Genomic DNA, 12153 nt, shown 5'->3' with positions numbered 1-12153 from the left:
TTGATTTTTATGTGAATGTTCTTAAAGAAACATATTTTTTAACATTTCTTTTTTCCACTAAAAAATGTTCAAAAATGTGCCTCTTTTTTGTTTACTTTCATGTTGTTTGTCTGAATTTTGTCATTTTGTGTCTCATTTTTGTAGATTTTTTATCTGACTTTTGTCATTTCTCTCATGTTTTTGTCATTTTGCATGTCCTTTTTGTCATGTTTTGTCTTGTTTTATTGTCTTTTTTGTCATTTGTCGCAGTTTTTGTTTTTTTCCCAAAATTGTTGGAAATGTGGACATCAGAAGTTTCACTGTGAAAATATATATTTATCCACATTTTCAAACTCTAAAACGGGTCAATTTGAAATTAAAAAATCCTAAAATCCCCCAAATTTCCCTTTAAATGACTCCAGAAGATAAAGATGACCTACTTTCTGGTTCTGAATGTTGGAGGAAGTCACAGAGAAAATCTAAGTAAAGTGCTGTTTCTGTTTGTGAATCAGCTGATCTCACATCTGGAAGAAAAACAGAACAAATGGAAATATAATAATAATCATTATTGGATTCAAACTCTCCAATCAAACATTTCTGTTGCTGTTTCCTCTAAACAAACCTTCATGGTTCATCTTCACAATAAAGACGATTAATGCTAACATTAGCAATGACACATTAATGCTAGCATTGTCCTTAACTCTGGTTTATGCTAACATTAGGATTGATTAAAATTAATACTAACATTAGCATTATCTCTGGTTAATGTCAACATTAACATTGACTCAGATGAATGCTGTTGTTAGCATTGACTCACATTAGTGCTAATATTAGCATTGACTCACATTAATGCTAACATTGTCCTTAACTCCGGTTAATGTTAGCATTAATATTGACTCAGATGAATGCTAATGTTAGCATTGACTCAAAGTAATGCCATGAGCACCTACCATTATTTTTATTATCCCTTATTAATCCCACGAGGGGAAATTCTGATTTTTGCATATCTCCCCAATTGGGGGAGTCAGAGCGACAGGTCAGCCGTGGTACAGCGCCCCCTGCAGCAGGAAGGGTTAAGGGCCTTGCTCAAGGGCCCAACAGTGGCTGCATCGGGGTTTGAACCACTGACCTTCTGATCAGTAGTTCAGAGACTTAACAGTTGCGCCACCACTGCCCCCAATTCTGCCTCAGCGATCATCCACTAGGAGGCGCAGTTCCCAGACACTGGGAGTGTGACGTCATCAGTCCGCTGATTATCTCTGATAAATGCTAACATTAGCATTGACTCAAATGAATGCTAGTATTAGCATTGACTCAAATTAATACTAATACTAGCATTATCTCTGATGAATGCTAACATTAGCATTAACTCAAATTAATCAAATTAATGCCAACACTGGCAGTGACTCAAATTAATACTAATGATAGCATTAACTTTTACTCATGCTAACATTGTCATTGAATCTGATTAGGGCTAACCTTAGCATTAATTGTGATGAATGCTAACATTGACATTGAGTAATGCTAATAATTAGCACTCACTCTAAATAATTCAAACATTGACAGTAATTGGCTCTCACCATTGCTACAATTTTACACCACAACCAAATGCAGTTAGCTAGTGATATACTAACACTTAGCACCTTTGAAGAAACACAAGCTTTCTGCTGCTATTAGCCGGACATGTTAATATCAGCAGATTATATTATTCACAGGTTTAAGTTCTTTGATTTTGTTTCAAGTTTTAAAGGATAAAATAATGATCGCCAAACACTGAGAAAGTAAAGTTAGCTAGGGATACTGATGTTAGCATGGTTAGTTGGACATACTAAGAAGAACCAGTTCTCTGTAATCTAAACCCTGACTGCAGGTAGTAAGCTAGTTAGCTAGATACGCAGTCTTAGCTGTGGGTAGCCCATTAGTTACACATTAGCTCTTGTGGGTTTTTTCTTTTTTAAAGTGCTAATTAATGAACAAACATCTTGAGAAAAGTCTCTGAGGTCGAGGACTAACTAGCTTAACAAACTCTGCTATACGTAGCATGAAACTCCACAAGCTAATGTAGCCAAGATGATGCTAACTCCTGCTTTTAAAGCTGTGGGTGGCAATTTTAAGATATTTAGCCAAACATGCTAACGTGCCGATCGATCTTTTCCTTCGAGTTTCAGTTTGTTTTAAAGACTTTGAGGATGACTAGAATTTGTAGCTAGTTAACCAAATAGGCTAATGTTAGCAGTGATAAGTCAATATTTACACATTAGTTGATTCTTTTGTCACTAAATTTAGGCTAAAATTGGGTAGTTACGCTAAATTTTTGTTGTTTTTAGAGACAAGAATTCATATCATTTGTTGAGGGAGTGATGCTAGTTTTAGCTTTAGCTTTGCTAGCTCTGTTTTCTTGTAGTGTTTCTATGATGTTTAGCTTTGGTTCAGTTTTTCTGCAGATATTCGGCTCTTTGTTTTCAACTTGACAGTTTCTTTGTTTGTCACCAGATCAACTAGAAAACTAAAGTTTGATGAAACTTTTCTGTCAGTTTCATGTGTAAATATAGACTTCATGTTTGATTGATTGCAGAGATGAAAGCATCAGGAAGGTGTTTGTGAATATTTAACTCTGTTTGTGTTTCTCTGTTTGATGAGAGGAATTCATTCTAATGTGGTCATTAATAAATCAGACGCTGCAGCCTTTGATATTCAGACGTTATTTTTAATCTAAACAACAAAGTTTTTCTTTGCTTCCCGTCAGTTTGCTGCAGCATTTATGTCGCTGCTTGATGTTCTGATGTTTAAAACTGATTTATTTCACCTCGTCAAGACAGACATCATCTTTAATGTCCTCTCCATGGAAACAGAAGGTCAGTCTGACTGAAACAGAAAGCTAGCCCCTGCTAAGCTAACGCTACGTTTAGCTATTGTGTTTAAAACATAGATGAGACTAAAATCTGACTCTCTTTCAAACATTATGTTTGCAGAAACAATGAAGCTAACAACCAAACTGAGACGGCTAGCAGGTGGAGTAGCCTCGGCTAGCCATTGCTAAGCTAACAACCAAACTGAGGTGGCGAGCAGGTGGAGTAGCCTGAGCTAGCCGTTTCTAAGCTAACACCACATTCACATCAACTAGTTGTTGACTTAAAAACTCACATTTTGATCAAACAGCATCGGTTAAACTAATGCTAATGCTAACATAGCAGCTTAGCAATGTAGCATCTGACAAACAAAAGTTCAGTTGAATCTCATATTAATGTTAGAAACAACACTATTTTCTGAATTTTCAAAATAAATCTGATTATTTGAATCAGGACTGAAAAGAAACCTGGTTAAATTCATAATATTTATAAATACTTTTACAAACTGTCAACAATATTGATGTGGAAAATATATTGTTGTTTCTTTAAAAACCTTTTTGTGGTTCAGTTTTAAATATTTAGAGGTTCTGTTATTTATGTTTATTTGTATTTTGGGCCTAATTTTAGTCTAAACCTGCTGCTGGAGCTTCTTTCCATCAAAGATCAGAAGGATGTGGTTCTTCTTTCTATCTATCTATCTATCTATCTATTTATCTATCTATCTGTCTGTCTGTCTGTCTGTCTGTCTGTCTGTCTGTCTGTCTGTCTATCTGTCTATCTATCTATCTTCAAAAATGTAATTTTCTTTATTTTATTGGTTTTATTTATCACTCCTTAGATTTTTATGTTTTTTAATTTATTTTCGTTTCAGTTCCTTGTTTCTGTATTTATTTTTTAACTTTAAATCAGTTTTATTTTATATTTTTCCACATGTTCAGATTAATATTGATTACACAGTGAACCTTTAATAACTTTAAACCTCTGACATATTAAACAGAATCTTATCTTCTCAGTTTATTTTATTTCCGTTAACAGCAGAATGTTCTAAAAGTGTGAATAAATAACTGCAGTATTAACTGTTATATGTGGAAAAACTGTAGTAAAGTACCAGTCGTTCTGTTGGTGTTTCAGTTTTAGTACTTCACTGTATTCAAAACACAGACACAGAACAACAATAAGACATGACAGCAGCCAATCAGCAGGCAGAGCCCTGAAACAACACGGTGTCTGATTGGTCGATGGAGTCACTCCTCCTACTGTTTAAAGCCGTCATCAGAGTGGAGAACCCTTCAGAACGTCTCAGAGCTGCAGCAGAACCTTCCTCCTGATGTCTGGGTCCATCTGCCGCCTCCTGATCCTCCTGGTCCTCCAGGACCTCCGGCCGACCCCCGGGCAGCTCCAGGACCTCGGGGACCAGAGCGTCTGCCAGCCCATCTCCATCCCGCTGTGCAGAGACCTGGACTACAACCGGACCGTCCTGCCCACCCTGCTGGGCCATGGCAGCCAGGAGGACGCCGGTCTGGAGGTGCACCAGTTCTACCCGCTGGTGGAGGTCCAGTGCTCGGCAGAACTGCGCTTCTTCCTGTGCTCCCTGTACGCCCCGGTGTGCACAGTTCTGGACCGGGCCATCCCTCCCTGCCGGGCGCTGTGCGACCGGGCCCGGCGGGGCTGCGAGCCGCTCATGAACCGGTTTGGCTTCCTGTGGCCGGAGCGGCTCCGCTGCCAGAACTTCCCAGTCCATGGCGCCGGAGAGATCTGCGTGGGCCAGAACACCAGCAACAGCGACCCGACCCCCAGCCTCCCTGAGCTCCAGACCCCGTCCCCCCAGACCTTCTCCTGCCCCCGCCAGCTGCAGGTGCCCCCCTACCTGGGCTACCGGTTTCTGGGGGCCGTGGACTGTGGTGCCCCCTGTGAGGCGGCCCGGCCCGGAGGACTCCTGTTCTTCTCTGGGGAGGAGGTGAAGCTGGTCCGGTGGTGGGTCGGCATCTGGTCGGGTCTGAGCGCCGTCAGCAGCCTCTTCACCGTCCTCAGCTCCCTGCTGGACGCCCGGCGGTTCCGCTACCCGGAGAGACCCGTTGTCTTTCTGTCCGGCTGCTGCTTCGTGGTGGCGGCGGCGTACGGTGCCGGCTTCCTGCTGCAGGACCGGGTGGTGTGCATGGACCGGTTCAGGGAGGACGGATATCGGACGGTGGTCCAGGGGTCCAGGCAGGATGGCTGCACCGTCCTCTTCACGGTTCTGTACTTCTTCGGCATGGCAAGCTCCGGGTGGTGGGTGGTTCTGTCCGTTTCCTGGTTCCTGTCCGCTGCCATGGCATGGGGTCAGGAGGCCATCGAGGCCAAGGCTCGGTTCTTCCATGCGGCAGCCTGGTTGGTGCCGGCGGTCCAGACGGTGGCGGTCCTGGTGTCGGGGCGTGTGGAGGGCGACCTGCTGACGGGCGTCTGCTCTGTGGGAATCTACGACGAGGCGGCGCTGCGAGGCTTCGTCGTGGCGCCGCTCAGCATCGGCCTCCTGGTCGGCGCCTCCTTCCTGCTGGCCTGCATCGTGTCGCTGCTCCGGATCAGAACTGTCATGAAGCGCGGCGGCGCAGAGACGGTGAAGCTGGAGAGGCTGATGATGCGTGTTGGCGTGTTTGGCGTTCTCTACACGGTTCCCACTGCCGCCGTCATCGCCTGCTGCCTCTACGAGCTGACCTCACGGCGCCGCTGGGAGGAAACATGGCGGCTGCAGACCTGCAGACGATTCGCTGTAACGTGTCCAGACGGACGGACGGCACCGAGCTCACCGGACCTCACCGTGTTCCTGGTGAAATACCTGATGAGCCTCATGGTCGGCGTCACGTCGGGGTTCTGGGTTTGGTCGAGGAAGACGCTGCAGTCGTGGCGACGCTTCGTACAACTGAACAGTGACGAGACACCAGAACCCCGACCCACAGTTTGACCAGAACACTGAAGAAGAACCTTCAGCTGGACCAACACTGGACTCATCAGGTAACGTCTGCTGGAAAATGGAAACCAGGGTTTCAAAAAAAATCACAAGTTCTTTTCAAAATGACAGTTTAAGGAGAATCTGTCACAAATTTGATTACATTTGTCGTATGTTATGCAAAAAATGATCTAAAATTACATAAAATTGGTTCAAAACTTGTGCAAAGTCACATAAAATCACACAAAATGATAGAGTTTTAAGAACATGACTTGAAATTTGCTTATAATTACATGAAACATGTCCAAAAATATGTTAAAATGACATCAAATTGTCCAAATGTGCTTGAAATTCATCAGAGATTAGAATTGATCCAGAATGTCTTGAAGTTTTCCCTGACAAAGACTTAACTTCTGAATCTGGACCACATCACTCAGAATTTACCAAAAAATTCTGTGAAATTTGTCCAGAATGAGATTTAAAAACATACGATGAAAAACCAACAGTTCAGCTGAAATAAAACACATTCGATGTTCAAATGTTCAAGGTTCTTCTTCCTGTTCTTCCCTCCGATGATGAACGTCTGTAGATCTTCATCAGGTCCTGCTGGTCGGAGGAGCTTCAGGAGAACTCAGGATGATGATGATATTCCAGCTGTTTGTTCTTTGTGGTGACGTTCTACGTCTAAACCAGTTTTAGGGATAGTGGAGGTCTCTAGACTCTGGTGCTGGAGGAACCAACTGGACTTCTTCTGGTTGGTTCTGGAAGGTTCTTCACCTCTCTGAGAGGTAAAAGATCTTCCAGAACCTTCCAGAAGACGTCCGTAGATTGTATGTTTACACAGTACTACTTGCCTAACCAGCTTTAGGGATAGTGGAGGGTTCTAGACTCTGGTACTCTAGAAACCAACTGGACCTCCTCTAGAAGAAGAATCCAACTGGACTCTAGACCAGTGTTTCTCAACTGGTGGGTCGCGACCCAAAAGTGGGTCGCGGGGCCGTTTTTGGTGGGTCGCGAGCCTTTTTCTAAAAAGAGAGAAAAATAAAGATAATCCAATTTAGTGGCGAGTCATTGTAGTTCCCCTCCGCACCCGCAGGGGGTCGTCGTGTCAGCAGCGACCGGTGAGGACACTCGTATTACTGTAGAAGAAACTGCACGTTTTCATAGCAACAGCAGCATGGCTAAACGCAAGTTCGACAGCGAGTACATTAAATATGGATTTTCCTACATCGAAGACAAAGGAGTCCAAAAGCACGCTTCTGAATAAACTTTTCGAGCGGTTTAGCGACTACTTTCCCGATAAACAACCCGAGGACGACTGGGTGCGCGACCCGTTTGGAATAAACATGGAAAGCATCACGTTGCCTAGCAGCGATGAATGTCAGCTGGTGGAGCTATCATGTGACCGCACTCTCAGAAAGAAATTCACAGAGGTAAGCCTTTCCCAGTTCTGGTGCAACGATGTGATGAGAGAGTATCCCTCCATTGCTAGTCGAGCTGTAAAAATCCTCCTACCATTCAGCACCACATACCTCTGAGAATGTGGCTTCTCAGCTCTTGTTCAGCTGAAAACAAAATACCGAAATAAACTGAACATTGAGCATGACCTCAGAGTTGCTTTATCATGCATACAGCCAGATTTTGAGACTCTTGTAAAGGCCAAAAAGCATCCTCAGCTAAGCCATTAGAACTTCATGTAGTTCTGCAGTACTTTTATTGTGACTTGTGACTTTTGTTTATTTGTAAGTGCTTAAAAACACTTTTCTTTCAATATTGCACACTATTTTTTCCCCAAATATTGGCTTTCAAATATAGTTAAGCCCTTTGAAAAATGTTTTATTGTGTTTACATTTTGAGATTGATCAGAACATTAAGCATTTCTTCACTTTAATAATTTGTTGAATGCACTTCATCAGTTTTCATGTTTTGGACTCTTTTGCTCATATTTCTATACATAGTTTCTCCAGCTACAACAGCAATGTTGCAGACTTGTGCAGTATTATGAGAAGCTACTGGTTTTGTTGAATTGCACTTTTTTTGTAGAAAAAAATGCACTTTTATATATCCTGAGAACTACTTGAGGCTATTGTTCTACTTGTTTCAAAGTCCTCAGTACTTGAATTAGTATTGCTGCTTGATTTTGAGTTGTTGTGAAGTACTTGAGTTCAGGTTTAAAAGTTTTGTCTTCGAACGCTCAATCAATAAATTGTTGATTTTTGGAGAAATATTGTTTGGGTCACGACTTGTCATTTCAGTTTTATGGTGGGTCCCAGGCCCAGACCAGTTGAGAACCACTGGTCTAGACGTTTCAGTTGGTTTCTCCTGAAGCTCCTCTGATGAATTTTTAATGTTTTGATGGGTTCCATGAACAACTTTTCCAGCTGATGTGTTAAAATAAACTCTGTCTTTGAATCTTTTTGTGTTTTTGTGAATAAAAATCTGCAGACTGAGGAGAAAACTTTCTGATTTGTGATTTTTCCTGTTTTCTTTTCACGTCTGAACATTCTAAAATAAAGATTAAAACTCTGTTAGCAGCAGAGAACAGATCAAAGCACCGCTGAGCTGCATTTAGTTTGGTTCAACTGAAAATAATCTGCATGTTTTTATGTTGGACGATAATTTAAACCGCATTTTAGCTGAAATTTAACTAAACAGTGGAAAACTGTTTGGTAACCGATAATTTAGAGAGAAAAACATTAAAAATGCAGGAGACAGACGGAAAATCGGATGTTTATGGGATGATTCAAGGTAAAATCTGGAGCTCAGGTGGTTGTTTTTGTTGTTTTGTTTGTTTTTGCTGTTGTTTTGCTTGTTTTTATTGTTGTTTAGTTTGTTTTTTGCTTGTTTTTATTGTTGTTTTGTCTCTTTGTGGTGGTGTGATCTTGATATTTTCATAATTTGTGTTTATTTATTGTGAGAAATGATCTCCGGAGTTGTTCTGTTTTTCTTGTTTTCTTCTTCAGTCCAGCTCAGATGTTTGAACGTTTCATGTCCTCAGTTCTGACCAGCAGGAGGCGACAGTACTGGGAGTACTTCAGGTACATGAAGTACTATCTGTGAGGTACATGAAGTTCTGTCTGTGTACTTCAGCCAGAGCGAATACTTCATCGATCATCACAAAATGTCCACAAAGATTCATGAAATGCTGGTAAAATAATAATAATCTGTCCACAACAGTACAGAAAAATGTCCCAAAAATATTCATAAAATGTTTTAAAAAATTAAAACCTAGAGAAAATAATCAAGATTTTAAATAAAACATAAAAAATCTAAATAATGTTTAAATAAATGTAAAAAGATTCAATAAAATGTCTAAAAATGGGCAAAAAATAGACTAAAAACACTAAATGAACTTTAATAAAATATTTATAAAAACGTGGAAACAGACGTCAGTAATAAACTACTCAAATACTTTTACTTCTCCTAGGAATAGAGTACTTTTCCTGGACTGCAGTAATCTGGATAGTCATCAGAACGTCTTTGTTTCATCAGAACAAAGAACCGGATTCATCAATCAGCTGATCACAGTATCAAATCAAATCAGATTTATTTATAAAGCACTTTAAAACAGCCAGAGTGGACCAAGGTGCTGTACAGAAGCGTAAAAACATGATCAAAAGATAAAAATAATAAAACTAAGACAAAAACATTAGACAAAAATAATAAAACTAAATCAAAATACACAATAAAAACATAAACAATAAACAGACAGGACTGCCCATCCCAGATTAAATATATGTGCACATGAAGACAACAAACCTACGGGTGTGAAAAGCCAAAGAAAAGCGGTGGGTTTTAAGAAAGCTTTTAGAATTCGACAGTGAGGAGGATGTCTGATGAGCAGCAGCAGCTCATTCCAAAGCTTTGGAGCTGCAACGGAAAACGTTGGATCCCCTCTGAGCTTCAGCCTCGTTCTGGAACCCTGAGGAGCATCTGGTCAGCTGACCTGAAGGATGGGCTCGGTGTTTAGAAGCTCTGAGGGGTGTGGTGGGGCAAGACCATTTAATGATTTAAAAACAAATAAAAGAATATTAAAATGTATTCTAAAATGGACGGGCAGCCAGTGGAGTGAAGCTAAAATCAGTGAAATGTGCTCAAACTTTGTTGTTCCAGTAAAAAGACGTGCAGCGATGGAGGAGCCACTAACCCCCAGATAAAGAGCATTACAGTGATCCAGCTGAGTGTCACAAAGGCCTGGATCACTGTTTCACAGTGCTGTCTCTGCAGAAAAGCTTTTATTTCTGCAGCTGCTTTAACTGGAAGAAGCTTGATTTCAACACAGCTTTAATCTGGCTGTCGAGCTTCAGATCCGCATCCACTTTTACCCCTAGATTAGTAGCTATAGGTTCACTGATCCAAGGAACCCAGACCAAAGGGGGGCCACAGAGGTGCCACCAAAGACCATCACTTCAGTCTATTTCTCATTAAAAGTTAGAAAGTTTAGAGACATCCAGGCCTTGAGGTAATCTGATTACTCTACTGCCTCAGTAATCTGATTACTTCACAGTTTCAATAATCTGATTATTCTACTGCCTCAGTAATCTGATTACTTCACTGTCTCAATAATCTGATTACTCTGCCTCAGTAATCTGATTACTTCACTGTCTCAATAATCTGATTACTCTACTGTCTCAGTAATCTGATTACTGTCTCAATAATCTGATTGCTGCCTCAGTAATCTGATTACTTCACTTTCAGTAATCTGATTACTCTACTGCCTCAGTAATGTGATTACTTCACTGTCTCAATAATCTGATTACTGTCTCAGTAATCTGATTACTGTCTCAATAATCTGATTACTCTACTGCCTCAGTAATCTGATTACTTCACTGTTTCAATAATCTGATTACTCTACTGCCTCAGTAATCTGATTACTTCACTGTCTCAATAATCTGATTACTGTCTCAGTAATCTGATTACCAGTATGTGTTCCAATCTAACTGTAGCTAACAGGAGCTAACTGTAGCTAACGGAGCTCACTGTAGCTAAAAGGAGCAAACTGTAGCTAACAGGAGCTAGCTGTGGCTAACATGTGCAAACTGTAGTAGGCATGAGCTAGCTGTGGCCAGCATGTGCTAACTGTAGCACAGAGGAGCTAACTGTACCTAACATGTGCCAACTGGAGAAAACAGGAGCTAGTTGTAGCTAACATGTGCTAATTGAAGCTGACAGGGGCAAGCAGGAGCTAACTATAGCTAATAGGGGCTAAGTGTAGCTAACATGTGTGAACTGTAGTAGACAGAAGCTAGCTGTGGCTAACATGTGCTAACTGTAGCTGACAGGAGCTAGCTGTGGCTAACATGTGCTAACTGTAGCTAAAAGGGGCTAGCTGTGGCATACATGTGCTAACTGTAGCTAAAAGGAGCTAGCTGCGACTAATATGTGCTAACTGTAGCAGACAGGTGCTATCTGTGGCTAAAAATAGCTAACAGGAGCTACCTGCAGCTAATAGAACATTGCTATCGTGAACAGAAAAGCACTGTGGCTAGAAGGAGCTACCAAGAATTCCTGTACCCGAAAGGAGTTAATAGAAGATATATGTAGCTAGCAGAAGCTAATAGGCGATATATGTAGCTAGCAGGAGCTAACATGAGATATATGTAGCTAGCAGGAGCTAATTGGAGATATATGTAGCTAGCAGGAGCTAACAGGAGATATATGTAGCTAGTAGGCGCTAATAAGAGATATATGTAGCTAGCAATAGCTAATAGGAGATATATGTAGCTAGCAGGAGCTAATAGGAGATATATGTAGCTAGCAGGAGCTAACAGGAGATATATGTAGCTAGTAGGCGCTAATAAGAGATATATGTAGCTAGCAATAGCTAATAGGAGATATATGTAGCTAGCAGGCACTAACAGGAGATATATGTAGCTAGCAGAAGCTAATAAGAGATATATGTAGCTAGCAGGAGCTAACAGGAGAAATATGTAGCTAGCCATACCTAATAGGAGATATCTGTAGCTAGCAGGGGCTAATAAGAGATATATGTAGCTAGCAGAAGCTAATGGGAGATATATGTAGCTAGTAGGTGCCAATAAGAGATATATGTAGCTAGTAGCAGCTAATAGGAGATATAAGCAGCTAGCAGGAGCTAACAAGAGATATTTGTAGCTAGCAGGATCTAACAAGAAATAAATGTACCTAGCAAGAGCTAATAGGAGATATATGTAGCTAATAGGCGCTAATGGGAGATGTATGTGGCTAGCAGGAGCTAATAGGAGATATATGTAGCTAGCAGGAGCAAACAGGAGATATATGTAGCTAGCAGGAGCTAATAGGAGATATATGTAGCTAGTAGGAGCTCACAGGAGCTTTCTGTAGCTAGCAGGAGCTAACAGGAGATATATGTAGCTAGCAGGAGCTAATCGGAGATATATGTAGCTAGCAGGAGCTAATGGG

The 12153-nt window shown here is 41.2% G+C and overlaps 1 protein-coding gene across 1 annotated transcript; it reads left to right on the top strand.

The window, feature by feature from the left end:
• The first annotated feature begins 4039 nt into the window (after positions 1 to 4039).
• LOC111569302 (frizzled-7-like) lies at positions 4040 to 6569 on the top strand. The gene has a single exon (XM_035948672.2). It carries the CDS (start codon positions 4156 to 4158, stop codon positions 5764 to 5766), a length of 1611 nt encoding a protein of 536 aa, XP_035804565.1. The 5' UTR covers positions 4040 to 4155; the 3' UTR covers positions 5767 to 6569.
• The last annotated feature ends 5584 nt before the right edge of the window (positions 6570 to 12153 follow it).

Source organism: Amphiprion ocellaris, chromosome 24 (assembly GCF_022539595.1).
Source record: "Amphiprion ocellaris isolate individual 3 ecotype Okinawa chromosome 24, ASM2253959v1, whole genome shotgun sequence".
NCBI lineage: Eukaryota > Metazoa > Chordata > Actinopteri > Pomacentridae > Amphiprion > Amphiprion ocellaris.
This window is presented reverse-complemented; position numbering and strand designations above follow the sequence as displayed.

Excerpts from the sequence above, each read along its gene's own strand:
- LOC111569302 (XM_035948672.2), top strand. The coding sequence starts at position 4,156 with ATGTCTGGGTCCATCTGCCGCCTCCTGATCCTCCTGGTCCTCCAGGAC.